The following is a 15,331-nucleotide window of genomic DNA, read 5'->3' as shown; positions in this document are numbered from 1 at the left end:
AGATGCGAATTCTATCTCAATTTTAAAATTGTGTAAAATTTTTAAAAGTGGAGAGGGGGAGGCCTGGCCATCATTAGGATCCTCAGACAGGAGCATTCCAAGGCCCCTCTAATCCTGGCTTTCCTCTCTGAGAGAAATGGCCAAGTGAGACTCCCCAGGGACCTTCCCTAAGAGTACAGGACATGTATGATCTCCTATTGCTGCACCCTACCATTCCGCCTCCCTCGTCCCACTTCCTTTCTTCCCATGGAGCAGCAGCTGACAAGTCTTCTCTCCAAGGCAGGTGCTCCTCAGACACAGTTTCTTCAGTTACAAAAAAAGCAGCTTCTGGCTGTCTGAGCAGCCATATTGGGTTTTATGCTGTTCGAACAGTTTGTGCAGAGCATCCATATAGAGCGCATGGTATTTGTCCACCATCTCCTGGCTGGGCTTTTCGATTTGGGGCAGCGGTATAGGTTCCCCGACTGTCAAGCAAGATGGGAAACAAGAATGGTTAACATGCTAGAATCTCATCTTCGCTTTCCTTGGGCCCAGTCCTCTGGTAACTCACATCAGCTCATATTTTTCCTTCTCTGCTCACTCTCTCTTCTCTCTCTCTCTCTTTCTCTCTCTCTCTCTTTCTCTCTCTCTCTCTATCTCTTTATTAAACAGAAGGGTATTCTACCTCTGAGCTACAATCCCAGCTCTTTTTATATTTTATTTTGAAACAGGGTCTCCCCAAGTTGCTGAGGTTGACTTCGTTAAGTTGTCCAGGCTGGCCTTGAGCCTGTGATCCTCCTGTCTCAGCTTCCTAAATTCTGGGATTATAGGTGTGCACCATGCCAATCTATAAATTTTATTTTTAATAAAATGTTAATAGCTTTTGTATGGTACTGGAAATTAAACCCAGGGGTATTTTACCTCAGGGCTATATTCTCTGTCCCCCTTTTTTGTGGTACTGGGGACTGAACCCAGGGGTGTTGTACTTCTGACTTACAGCCCCTGCCCTATTTTATTTTTTTATTTGGAAACAGGGTCCTGTTAAGTTGCAGAGCATACTGCTAAATTCTAAAGCTTCCTCAAACCTACAATCCTCGTGTCTCAGCCTCCCAAGTACTGGAATCACAAGTGTGTGCCACCATGTCCGGCTCCTCCAGCTCTCTTTTATTTTAAAATAAAATAAGGTCTTGCTGCCTTGAACCTGCAATCCTCTTGTCTCACCCTTTCAAGTACTTGGATCGTAGCAGTGTGCCACCACACCTGGCTCTGCCACCCTCTTCTTTGGTGGGGCCAAGGCTGAGGTTGAGAAAGAGCTCAGATGGCCTTGAGGCTGAAAGCAGTACTCACCCACAGTGACAATAGGCCTGCTGTATGGCAGGAGCCCAGTGGAGTCTTGGCTGAAGCCTTTTCCATAAAAGACACAAAAATAGAAACCGAAGATACGGCGGAAGAGGCTCTGGAACTTGTACATCCTGCTGTCCTCGTGGAACACCACCTGGTCATATACCTCAGTTTCTCCAAAAGTGAATGTGGGAACCAGATGAGCCCTGTAGGAAAACCCCAGTTTATCTCCCAAACACAGGCTAGGGTGGGGACTCACCCTGGAAGAACTTGTTCACAGGCAGATTGCCACCTATTTTAGTAAAATCCCAGTGGTTACAAAGCATTTCTTCTTGCACTAAATAGGATTCCTCTAGTGTTTTTCCTCCTGAAATTTTTTTGTTGTGGTACCTGGAATTATGCGTTGGTGGTGGGGGGAGGATTACCACTGACCTAAATCCCGAGCCCTGTTTTATTTTATTTTGAAACAGGTCTTGCCAAATTACTGTGCTCTGGCCTGCGATCTTCCTGTCTCAGCCTCCCAAGTACTGGTGTTACAGGCATGTGCCACTGCACCTGGCTAGTCCTAAAATTTTTGAGGCCAGCTACGGTGTTATCTCTGAGCCAGGATCACCAGGGCGACACGTGGAGGTGCAGAGAGGGGTTGGACAGAGATCCCCAAAGACCTACATCATAAAAAGCTCCTTGGTGCGGTCAAGAAAGGGAACATCTGACTGTTTCTGTGAGAGAAAGTGTAGAGAAGATGCACTTCTGTGGCATGCCTCAGTGGGGTTGCGCGCCATGTATTCTGTTCTTGGGTCATGGTGTCAGAGCAGAGTAAAGTTGCTTCTTTTCCAGAGCATATGAAAATCTATCCTGAGCAGTGCCCTCGGTAGAGAATTAGTCTTCCTAAGTGCTTTAAATGAGAGAAGAGTAAAGAAAACACAGTGTCTCTCCTACAAATCTTTGTGAGTTGCTAGTGGCACTCTCTCAGCACTTTGACGTGTTACTTTATTCCTCTCTCACAGCAAAGATGGTGCAGGGCGCAGTGGAAGACCAAGAGCCCAGATCCAGAGGAGAGTGGCAGCCCCTGGCCTAGAACCCACCGCTCCTTCCTCTGAGCTCAGAGCTCTCTCTCCTACATCATACGCTAGACTGATGGCAAGCTCCTCAGAAGACACACTCCTCTCTTCTCTGAATGCCCCATAGGATGATGGTCCTTTCATCCAGTCAGCTGGACACTGACTTGATGGGTCACCCTGCACTCCCAGCGTCAGCGTCAGGCTCTTCTTCTTTATCCTTAAGTCAAAGTGGATAGCATTTATTGACCATTTACTGTGTGTTGGATACATGGTAGGTGCTATTATTTTTATATTGGAGATTGAAGCCAGGGGCATTCTACCTCTGAGCTACAACCCCCAGCCCATTTATTTATTTATTTATTTAATTTGGGGGATGCTGCAGATTGAACCCAGACGCTTTCTATCTCTGAGTCACACCTCCCAGCCCATGGAATCAGGATTTGAAGCAAGGCTCCCAATTCCACTTCCTGTGCACAAACTCACTATACTGTAGTGCCTCTCACACTTACCATTAACAGCCAGATGGGGATTGCCTGCACAAGTCCTGATAAAAATAGTGTAGGCAGCATTAATCTACTAAGGCAGCCCTGGCCCAGTCTCCTGGTATGGAGCTCCCCGGGAACTGGTCCAGTTAGCTGGGAAGGAGTGGAAGACTGAAACCATTCTGCAATTTGATGCTCCTCTGCCCTACTCAGTAGCATGAGACTGGATTTATCTTGGCCTCACCTACAGGGTCACGATGCTCAGAGAGGGCCACCCACTCCTCGCCTGGGCCACACATACCCGCGCTGCAGAGCCGTGCGCACAAACCCCTTGCGCTTCCGGAGGATGAGGGTGGTGGTGTTGGGAATACTCTGCAGTGCCTCTCCCACTCCTCCCACGACCACGCCCACGAGGTTGCCGGTGCCGTGACTCAGCAGGTAGTTGATGGCTGGTTGGCTCACAGAGCACACACCTGGAGGGAATCCCAGAGCAGGGGGAGGAGGAAACTGATCAGGGAAGGAGATTGGCAGCGAGGGAACACACTGGCTTCTCTGTTTCCCTGGGTCTTGGGAGGAGAGATCTGAGGATGAGGGACTAAAGAGCATAGAAGAGAAGGCTGTGGAACTGCAGGGCACATTTCACTTAGAGGCAATGGGTCCACTTTCCAGGAGGTACTAGATGGAAACTACAGCAGAAGGGTTTTCAGCAGGATAACTTGAAGGACTGTCTGAATCCCAATTTGAATTCTACCCTTTTCTTTTTCCATCCTTCCTTCCTTCCATACTGAGAATTGAAACCAGGGACATCCTATCTCTAAGCTATACCTCCAGCTCGTATGTGTGTGTGTGTGTGTGTGTGTGTGTGTGTGTGTGTGCGCGTGTGTGTGTTTTACTGGGGATTGAATCTAGGGGTGTTTTACCTTTAAGCTACACCCCACCCCCACCCTATTTTATTTTTTTCTATTTTGAAAAGGTCTCACTAAATTGCTGAGGGCCTTGCTGAGATTTTTTAGGCTAGCTTTGGACCTGTGATCCTCCTGTCTCAGCCTCCCAAGTACTGGGATTATAGGTGTGCAACACCATGCCCGCTTACCGTTTCCTTTTCAATTCATAGCAACAGCTATTGGTAATTGAGCACATACTCTGTGCCAATTACCAATTGTTCTGCTGGATGCTTACATTATATTATTTCATTTAGTCACCAGGCCACTTCTGAGATCAGACTATTGCCATCAGCACCACTTTACAGATGAGGAAACTGAGGTCAGCAGAGGTTAGCCAATTTGCCCAAGATAACCCAGCAAGTGGCAGAGCCAAGACTTCAACCCAGGCAGTTTATCTTCAGAGCCTACGCTTTGGACTGCTATGCTGTGACTCTCAGGGGAGGGCTGGGGAGAGGGGAATGGACCAGAAGCTCCAGTGAGTGTGACCGGAAGCACCTTTGGCCATGAGGTAGTCCCTAATAATGGGGATCTTGAAGAACCAGGACAGTGTGGCCAAGTGAGGGGTGATGCCAGGGAAGGTCTGTGAGAAGCCGGTGGCCTCGGTGCAGAAATTGCAGAAGGCGCCAAAGGTCAGGAGGCCGTGGGGGTGCACCCCCATGACATAGTTGTGCTCAGGCGGGAGGTCTTTTGTCTTCAGGATCTGCAGTGGTGGAGAGAAAGGCCAGAGGGGTGGGATGAGCTCAATCGGGAAACAAGGGGGAGCTGCATTGACAAGTCGGGTCCCTCCCCCTTCCCGCAGGAGGCGGATCCCTGCAGAAGGAGGAGGAGACTCTGTGAGGCAGGCCGGGAGAGAAGCCACGTTCCCGCGCATAGTCCCACCCCCAAGACATATGTCTTAAAAGAGAGTTATTTTCCCTCCAGCCTCGGAGGGGCCCGAAGGTCTCCGGGGCGTGCAGCCCCCATCCTCAAGAGGATCACATTAAAACTATTACCGGGCTTCCTGGATTCTCTCGTGCCTTTTACTTCCCGTGCACACCTAACATGCGTGGTGATTTAGGTTTTTTCTTTTTTTTTTAAATATAACATTATATTTTGAAAGATGGTAATTTAGTTTATAGTCTTTTTATATTTTGATAGAAGTTAATGACATATACCTAATAGGAAATGTCACAAAACAATATTGCCCAGTGCATTTCTGAAACAATAAACAATTCAGGGAGAGTATTAACATTCACCGATGTAATTAGAGTTTACAAATGTACAAGACTTTGGGTAACAAACACTTTACGCTTAATTTTCAAACATGCAATTAGCCCATTTCCCCAAAACTGTTTGGTTACAAAGATGTACAACTATGGCAAAACATAAGAAACAAATCAGGAAAGGCAGACACAAGTGTATTAAAACAACACTGATCAAATAAAAGATTGATATGAATTTCGGGGCCTACTTAAATATTCATTCCATTACACCTAAATTCATCACAAAATTCAAGTATAGTACTCTTTCATTGAAATTGAAACATGATAATTTACATTAAATGTAAGATATGCAAATATATGTAAAGGAAATAAATATTAGATGTCCTATGGACTTTCACCTAACTAGTATTTAATTATATGGATTTGTTTTCTATTTAAAAAGATGGTTTGATTTTTGTCTTTTGATTTAGGTGTTTTCTGCAACGGAGCTTTCCTTTCCTTTCTTTGATACTGGGGATTGAACCCAAGAGCATTCTATCCCCAAGTGCTATACCCCCAGCCTTTTGTATTTTTTATTTTTGGAACAGGGTCTCATCCATATTTCAAAATTCAAAAGAATAATAAAATTGCTGAGACTGGCCTCAAACCTCCAATCCTTGTTGTTTCAGCCTCCCAAGTACTGGGATCACAGGTGTGTGTTACCACACGTGGCTGGAGCTTAGCATGCATGGGTTCCAGGAGGCCCAGATATTGGCCTCCTCCACCCTGGGGGAGCAAAGCAGAATCTGGGACAGCTCCAACTACCGGGCCTCTTGCCTGTGGGTACACGTCCTCTTGGCCATCTAGGTCAATGTGACTGAAGCATGCTGTCCTTTTTCTATTTTTCTTTTTCTTTTATTTTGAGACAAGGCCTTGAAGAGTTGCTGAGGTTAACCTTGAACTTGTGATCCTGCTGTCACAACCTTCCTAGTACTGGGATTACAGGCACTACCCCTGGTTCCTTTTATTTTAAGACAAAATCTTACTAAATTATCCAGGCTGGCCTGGAAATCTGCATTCCTCTGCCTCAGCCTCTCAAGTTGCTGGGATTAAAGGTGTGCACCACCTAGATAGCCATGTTGTTTTTCTTTGAGCACTGATACATGAGAAAGGCCAGGAAGCTCTGCTCTAAAACTCCAGGCAGTGTTTGTTATCTATTCCAGAGAGGGCCCAGAAGATCAGCAGAGCAGTACATTTCAGAACCTCTTCTTGGTATTGTCATTCCACAGCCCCCTACTGGTGCTTCCTTAGGTAACTGAACCTTGAAAACCTTGTTTAGAGCCTGGCACACATGACACGCCCGCACTCCCAGTACTTGGGAAGCTGAACAGGAGGATCACAGATTCGAGGACAGCTTCAGCAACTAGATGAGACCTTGTTTCAAAATTAAAAATACCAAACTGTGGTTAGATACTTGTCTACCCTCCCCAATTAGATGTGAGCTCCTTAGCTGGGTGTGGTGGTACACATCTGTAAACCTACTACTTGAGAAGCTGAAACAGGAGGGCCAGAGGTCCAAAGACAGCCTTATCAACTAGTGAGACCCTGTTTCAAAAAATACAAAATAAAAAGAGTTTGGGGTATTTCTCAGAAGTAGGATGCCCCTGGTTTCAATCCCCTGTACCCGTCTCAAAAAAGGTATGAACTCCTGATGGCAGAGAGTCCCATCTTATTCACTTTCCTGTACTCTAAACAAGTGGATTGGAGGAGGCTTTCAATCCATGTTTCTTTCTTCCTTTTCTTTCTTTCTGTTTCTTTTGGTACTAGGGATAGAACCCAGGGGTATTCTAACTCTAAGCCACTCCCCCAGCCCTATTTTATTTTTCATTTTGAAACAAGGTCTCACTAGGTTTCTGAGGCTGGCCTTGAACCTATGATGCTTCTGTTTCACCCTCCCAAGTACTGGAATTATAAATGTATGCCAGCATGCCTGGATTTATTTTTTTTATTTAGAAACAGGGTCTTGATAGGTTGTGGAGGCTGGCCTCAAATCTATGATCTCAACCTATGTTTATTTTTATGTGGTGCTGGGTATGAAACCCAGGGGCTTTCCACCTCCAGGCTACACTCCAAGACCTATTTTTATATTTTATTTAGAAATGGGGTCTCACTAAGTTGCAGAGAGCCTCACTAAGTAGCTGAAGCTGGCTTCAAACCTGTGCGATCCTCCTGACTCAGCCTCCCAAATACTCTGGGATTACAGGCGAGTGCCACTATGCCTGGCTTCAACCTATATTTCCTATGCTGAACTAAACTAGGTTTGTCCCTTTTCCTGTGTTATCTGGTACGTCATGCCAAAGGACTCCAAAGTATCCCAGAGGGCCCTGAAGTTACCTAGCCTAGGCTGAGACTCCTCTGCGATGCTACTCTTCCTTATGGAGAAGCCTAAGTTATTTGGTACAAATACCAAGTACTGGGATTTGGGGATGTGTGAAGGACACTGAGGAGGAGACACTTACTGTGATGGGGAAATAGTCCTTGATGTGGTTCCAGACTCGCCAGTTCCTTACCCAGGTGGACCGCCTACCACCTGCCGCAAAAATGCCAGAGGGAAATAATTATGTATCACCCCATACCATCTCTCATCCAGGGCCCCTAGCTACTGGGAGGGGCTGAAGCTCTGCTAGAGAGTTGGGAAGGAGACCCCAGGTTGGTCCCACTGGCCCAGCTCCAGTGGCTCTAAGAACTTGGAGGAATGCCCGATGGTGTGGTGACTTGGACTCACTCTGTGGGGCTGTGGGTTGAAGTAGGACATTCTGCTTTCTAGGCGCATGGGACTTACCTTTCTCTGGTGTCTTCCAGTCCAGGAGATACCAAACAAGGTAAAGGGCTGGCAGTGGCCACAAGGGTGTAAATACCAGGCAAATGAACAAGGGCTGCAGGACCCAAACTGACAACAAAGCAGGTGAGACCAACTTTGTACTGCTGACATAACTGGACCCTGTCCAGTGCCTTTATCAGTTCTCCATACTATCCACACTTCTGGTCCTGGCCCTCAACACAGTCCAGGTCCTGCCCGTTCATCATCTGTGGCCACTGGTGCTCCAAAAATTTCTTTTACCATCTAGCATATGAAATCCCTGCTTCTCCTCCTACCTGTTATTCCTGTCCCCCTGATTCCCTGCTCAGCCACCATCCCTGTGCTCCTAGTACTTTGCCTGCCACTAACATTTTTACTCTTGCTTTCATCTTTTTTTCCTTCTTTTTCTCTTCTTTTTTGACACTGAAGGGTGAACCCAGAGGCACTCTACCTCTGAGCTACAACCCCAGCCCTATTTCATTTTGAAACAGTATCTTGCTAAGTTGCTGAGGCTGGCCTCAAATCTTCCATCTCCCTGTCTCGGCCTCCCAAATACTAGAATTACAGATGTGTGCCAGCACACCCAGCCTTCTCTTTTTCTTTTTCTGGCACTGGAGACTGCACCCAGGAGTGCTCTACCACTGAGCTACAGCCTTAGACCCACTTCTTTTAAACACTGAGACAGCATCTCATTAAATATCACAAGCTGACCTTAAGCCTGTAATCCTCCTGTCCCGACCTTCCAAGTACTGAGATTACAGGTGTGTGCCACCACACTTGTCTCCAACATCTTTTTCTTCTTATCTCCTGTCTCCCTCCCTGTCCATCATCCAAATGCTCTCTTTGATCCAACAGCCTATCCTCACTTACATGTATATTAGCCACCTCTCCCTATGCCCTGCTCATTCAACATCTGCATCTCTCACTACCTCCTATCCACATTCTTATCCTCCTGCCTATTCACCATTCCTTTTGTTGCCTCTGTCTCCTCTCACATGCCAGAGTGGAAAACAAACAGGCTATACATCTCTGAGTCTATATCATCAATGGCTCCCCTGTCCTGGTCCGTAGGATCATAAGGGAACACTCCTTGGTCCCTGTTTTACCTCTCTAGTGAGGATTAGGAAGTGGATGAAATTCGCTGGATCTGCTCATGCCCCTCATGACCCTGTGCCACCCTCCTCCCTATTCTCCTCACAAGGCTCCATCTCTCCCTTCTCCGTTGAACACGAGACTCCTTGACTTTTCTCTCTAGTACCATCTCAGAGGAGCCAAAGGACAGAAATGAGACTTCCTGTGACTGTTAACATCATCCCAGATCTGGCCCTGGCCTCTGATTTTGGCTTCTCACTGTACATTCTTGGGTCGGTACTCACACATGGCAAGGTAGCTCAAGGGCCACTGCAGAAGGCTCAGGCTCTGGATGTAATTAGGCTGCTTTGAACGAGGCATGATGCCCAGGAACCCAAGAGTGGTAGAGATCCCAGAGCAGTGTCCCAGTGAAAGGTGCCGCCAGCCTCTGGAAGCTTGTTCAGTAGTGAATGTATATGACTATGAGGAGCTGTCACCTGCCCTCTCCCCTCCTTGTTTTACTCACCCCCACGCACTGCAGGGGCAGTCTCTGGAGTGCTGGACTGCCCCATCAAGTCCGGCCCAGCCCATCTGCCCTTTGACTCTCTTTCCTGAGATTATTGGGACATTAGGATGGAGAAAGGGGGAAATGACTGACATCCAGTTGGTGTGGCACAGACACAGAGAAGGGAAAGCTCACAGGCCACTCAGATCAGAGGGCTTTCAAATTTAGGGAGATGGCTTGTGCAGAGGGGCTCAGGGGGTTGTAGGTGAGAAGGACCTGGGATTAATTAGGTCTCTGTTGCTCTGAAGTAGCCTGGTTTGGGGCTATGTAATCCCTGCAACATGTTGTTATACAAAACAAGAATACACCAAATGTTCATCTTCAGCAATGATTGTTCAACCCACAGCCCTGAAAAAAAAAGAAAAACCACAAACCAAAACTAAAGCAAACAATGACAAAAACAGCTATTAGTATTTTGCCATATTTGTTCATCCATCTCCTAACATTTTTTTAGAGGGTGGATGTTTTACAGTGATTTGGATCACATCCCCTTCTTCAGAAAAGTATAGCATTCTTTATTTTTTACATTTTCCCACATATAACCACCCAACCACCACTTTCCCTTTCTTTCTCCCAAAACATGTTAGTGAGATTGGTAGTGAAATCTTGTATGGATATTTTACAGCAATTTTTTTTGGTGGTACTGGGGTTCCTGGAAGCCCTTCTACCTCAGGGCTACACTCCCAGACCTATTTTTACATTTTCATTTGGAAACAGGGTCTCCTAAGCCAGCGCGTGCGGCTGGCTTCGAACCTGCGCGATCCTCCTGTCTCTGCCTCCCAAGCGTGGGGATTACAAGCGTGCGCCACCACGGCCGGCTTACAGCAATTCTAACACATGTCTTTCACCCCTAAATATTTCATTATGTATCTATAAAAAACCAGATATTTTCTTCCATAATAGCACCATCACAGTGCTTCTTGGCCTTTGGGCTAAGATAAAATACATAATAGCACCATCAGTATCATCATTAACAAATTTAACAATTCCTTAACAATATCTATAGCAGATCCATATTCAAATGTGATTTTTTTTGTTTTGGTACTAGGGATTGAATCCAGGGCCATTCTACCTCTGAACTATACCCCCAAGCCCTTTCTATTTTTTTTAATTTTGAAAAAGGGTCTTGTTAAGTTGTTGAGGCTGGCCTTGGACCTGTGATCCACCTGCCTCAGCCTCCCAAGTACTGGGTTTACATGTGTGTGCCATCATGCCAAACTTTATATATATGTGTGTGTGTGTGTGTGTGTGTGTGTGTGTGTGTGTGATTTGTGGTACTGGAATGGAACCCAGGAGCTTTCTATGTTTGAGCTACACTCCCAGACCTATTTTATATTTTATTTGGAAACAGGGTCTCACTAATTTGCTAGGAGCTTCACTAAGTAGCTGAGGTTTTGAACCTGCATGATCCTCCTGTCTCTGCCTCACAAGTGCTGGGATTACAAGCGTGTGCCACTACACCCAGCTTTTTCAAAAAAAATTTTTTATAGTTGATTTCAAACTAGTTCCTCTGGGATTTGAATGTTTTCTCTCTCTCTCCTTTCCTCCCTTCCTATCTCATTGGAAAATAAAACACAGAAGCAAAAACAAAAATACTCCACTCAAAACAATTGTATTATTATAAGACGAACACCTTGTGGGCCCAGTGTGGTGGTACATGCCTATAATTTCTTCGACATGGGAGGCCAAGGCAGGAAGATCACAAGTTAAAGGCCAGCCTCTGCAATTTAGAGGGGCCCTATGTAGAAATAAAGATATAACAAAGGCTGGGAGTATAGCTCAGTGGTAATATGCCCCTAGGTTCAATCCCCAGCACCCAGAACAGAACAAAACAAAAAACCTCTTTGTAACCACTAGTAGGTGAAGAAGCAGAACTTGTCTACCAGGTACAGTTAGAATCCTCGCCTCCTCCCAAAGTCACCACTATCCTGACATTTAGAACCATCTTTTTCTTGATTTTCTACGATTATCAGACCCAAATAAACTTCTCTAATATCTATGGTTTCATCTTGTCCATTTATAAAATTGATACATTCTTAGATGGGCGTGGTGGCACACACTTGTAATCCCCGCGCTTGGGAGGCTGAGACAGGAGGATCGCGAAGGTTCGAAGCCAGCCTCAGCTACTTAGCGAGGCTCTCAGCAACTTAGTGAGACCCTGTTTCCAAATAAAATATAAAATAGGTCTGGGAGTATAGCCTGGGGGTAGAAAGCCCCTGGGTTTCACCCTTAGTACCACCAAAAATTTTTTTAATTGATACCTCCTTTAATTGCTCTTTCTCTCTTTTATTTTGGGAGAATTTTAGATTTATGGGAGAGTTGCAAAGATAGCAGAGTTCCCTATACCTGTCATCACTTTTTGATAACATCTTATGGAAATATGGTGTATTTTTTATACCTAAGGAAGTGATAGTGGTGTGCTTTGGTCAAACTCTGGGTTTTACCTGGATTGCCCCAGTTCTTCACTAGCATCCATTTTCTGTTCCAGGATCCCATTTGGATTCTACATGGCGTTCAGTCATCATGTCTTCCTATTCTCCTCCAATCTGTGATTATTCTGTCTTTTTTATTTTGGCAGTTTAGAAGAGTTCACTCCTGTATGTGTGTGGTACTGGGGAGTGAACCCAGGGGCACTCTACCTCTGAGCTAAAACCCTAGTCCTATTTTATTATTTTGAAAAAGAGTCTCACTAAGTTACAACATGCTGCCCTTCATCCTGTTATCCTCTTGTCTCAGCCTCCCAAGTACTGGGATTCCAGGCATGGGCCACTGTGCCCAACTTCAGATCTCTTTCAATATATAGGTTCGCCCTCCATCCTTTTATTTCCTTCAGATATGGCTGTTGAAGAACACACAGCATTTGACCTGAACAGTTTCCCACTCTGGGTTTTGCTTACCGCATGCTCATGGTGGGCTACAACATGTGCTTTTGTATTTACTGCAAATCGCTGGCTGCATTCAAAGACAATGTAGATTTCAGATCTCATTCCTTTGGCAGCATCTTAATTTGCCCTTTTTTTATTCGTAGTTCTGGGGATCAAAACCAGGGGTGTTTTGCCCCTAAGATACACCCACAACCCTTTTTATGTTTTATTTTGAAACAAGCTCTCCCCATGTTACTGAGGCTGGCCTCAAACTTGCCATTCTCCTTTCCCAGCTTCCCAAATACTAGAATTATAGGTGTGAACTACCATGTTCAGCTTTTAGTATAGAATAATCTCTCTTCCTACCCTTCTTTTCCCCATGTGTTTGACTTAAGACTGTTTTACTCTGGAGGAAGCCAGCTTCTAGGCCTCAGCACCAGCTTCCATGAGCAGGGATGGACTATGGAGCCTGGGTCTTAAGAGTTTCAAATACAGACCAAAGTGCGTGAGGGAAGAAAAGTCCTCATTCAGCTGACTCTGGTCTCTTACCTTGTTGTAACTTATATTCATTAAAGCAAATCATGAAGCTGGGCGTGGTTGCGCATGCTTGTAATCCCAGCATTTGGGAGGCTGAGACAGGAGGATCGTGGTTCTTGGACAGCCTCAGCTACTTAGTGAGGCCCTTTGCAACTTGGTGAGACCTTGTTTCAAAATAAAGAATAAAAGCCGGGTGTGGTGGTGCATGCTTGTAATCCCTGTGTTTGGGAGGCTGAGGCAGGAGACTCACACAGGTTTGAAGCCAGCCTCAGCTATTTAGCGAAGCTCTCAGCAACTTAGTGAGACCCTGTTTCCAAATAGAGTATAAAATAGATCTGGGAGTATAGCCCAGAGGTAGAAAGCCTCTGGGTTCCACCCCCAGTACAATAATAATAATAATAATAATAATAATAATAATAATAATAAAAAAAAATAGATCTGGGGGTGTAGCTTGGAGTTCCATTCCCAGTACTACACGAAAAATGCAAATCACATTTTGAGTGTGTGTGTGTGTATGTGTGTGTGTGTGTGTGTGTTCATTTGTGTTATTTTTTATTTTCTCAACCAAAGACTGTATGCCTTGAAAGGGATAGGGACCATTTCTTATTTGTTAGTGTAACTGTTCTTAATGCCTGGAAAGGCCCCCTCACTGTTGAGTGACGATTAGTAAGCAAGCGTCTTAGATTTGTGGTCTGTGATCAGATGCCTGCTTGCCTGCCTACCAACCTTGATCCATCCTTCCTTCCTTCCTTCCTTCCTTCCTTCCTTCCTTCCTTCCTTCCTTCCTTCCTCTTTCCTGATATTGGGGATTGAACCCAGAAGCATTTTACCTCTGAGCTATATGCTGAGCCCTATTTCTTTCTTTTTTTTTTAATTTTGAAACAGGGTCTCACTAAGTTACTGAGACTAGCCACGAACCTGTGATCCTCCTGTCTCAGCCTTCCAAGCACTGGGATTACAGTTGTTTGCCACCCTGCCTAGTCGGATAGTTTCTTATGTGTCATGAGACCATTGAAGTCTTATGGAAGAATATGTTCTGGGACATCATCGGGGGCTCTAGGCTATACAATAACATATGACAAAGGACACAGTATCAAAGGGGAGAAGAGGGAATGAAAGAAAGCAGGTGTTGACCTTTGAGGCCATTTGGCAAAAATGAAAACTCTGCATCCTTTGCCTCCTCTGCCCCTGAGGGCTTGTTGATTGGAAACCAGCCTGGCTCAGCAACAAATGTTAGCGCACAGGCATTGCAGTGCCACTCCCCTGCTGCTGATGTGCAGACATCCCTGTGGTTGAGGGTGGGACCTCATCCCTGGCAATACAGGGTAGATTAGCACCCTGTCTTTCCAGAAGAGAATATCCTGAGCCCACATCAACTCCCTGCACGCACTCTCTCATCCTTGTAAATTGTTTTCTCCAGGAAGCAAGCCCCCTGGGTTAACTTTAATAACCTGTGAATTCTCACTTTTGCCCTCTATTTCCTCCTGCCTCCTGGGAAAAAAGGGGGAGGTAAGTTGTAAGACTCTCAAGCTACAGAAATTTGACCTGTGCATATATTTTTCTGTTCATCACAAGATCCCAATCCTTGCTTTAGTATTTTAATATTTAAAATGCCAAAGACCTACATGAAGGTCTCACTACCAATTAATTTCATTAACATTATGGGGAGAGAGGAAGAGGAGAGCAGGGTAGCATGTGAAAGGAAACAGACCAAATTCTGTGTGCATGTATGTTTATATTACTTTTTTTCAGTACTGGGGATGGAACCCAGGGGAATTCTACCTCCTAGCTACACCCCCTGCCCTATTTTATTCTTTATTTTGAAACGGGGTCTCACTGAGTTGCGGAGGGCCTCACTAAGTAGCTGAGGCTGTCTTTGAACCACGATCCTCCGGTCTCAGCCTCCCAAATGCTGGGATTACAAGCGTGCGTCACCACGCCCAGCTATGTTTGTATCACTTTGAGCCTCGCTTTGGTATATAATTACAATGCACCAATGAAAGTATAAATAAAATAAAATGCCAAGGACTCCTACATGATAATAGTTGTATTTTTAATACCAACTGAGTACTATATGACAAATAACAGACATTATGTGCAGACATCATGACAGTATATATTCACATTTTAAAATATATGCAAGCATATTATTTTTCATTAGAGACAATGCTTGGACCAGGTAGCAATTTCCAGAGTCCTTGTAATAATTAAGTTACTCCCCCACACCTCAGCAACTTATTGTCTCCAAGTTGGAAACAATGGCATGTTGGCTTTTTTTCAAAATGTAAATTGATTTCTTGTCTTTCCTGATTATGAAAATAATCCATGTAAATCATGCAATCTTCAGAGTACTCAGAAAAACAAAGAGAACAAATGTCATGCATAATTGCAACACCCAGAAATAACCACTGTTAACACCCTGGTATCCATCTTTCTTGACTTTTTT

The 15,331-nt window shown here is 45.1% G+C and overlaps 1 protein-coding gene across 1 annotated transcript; it reads right to left on the bottom strand.

Moving 5' to 3' along the window:
• Positions 1 to 309: 309 nt before the first annotated feature.
• On the bottom strand, positions 310 to 9,300 carry AWAT1 (acyl-CoA wax alcohol acyltransferase 1; the record flags this gene model as incomplete). Its single annotated transcript, XM_080719345.1, has 7 exons — positions 310 to 464; positions 1,327 to 1,526; positions 3,165 to 3,336; positions 4,303 to 4,507; positions 7,508 to 7,578; positions 7,831 to 7,938; positions 9,225 to 9,300. The coding sequence occupies 7 exons, from the start codon at positions 9,298 to 9,300 to the stop codon at positions 310 to 312; spliced, it is 987 nt and encodes a 328-aa protein (XP_080575471.1).
• Between the last annotated feature and the right edge of the window lie 6,031 nt (positions 9,301 to 15,331).

The sequence above is a fragment of the Muscardinus avellanarius genome (genome assembly GCF_963383645.1).
Source record: "Muscardinus avellanarius genome assembly, chromosome: X".
Lineage (NCBI taxonomy): Eukaryota > Metazoa > Chordata > Mammalia > Rodentia > Gliridae > Muscardinus > Muscardinus avellanarius.
The sequence above is the reverse complement of the archived record's forward strand: the minus strand, read 5'-3'. Positions and strand labels throughout refer to the sequence as shown.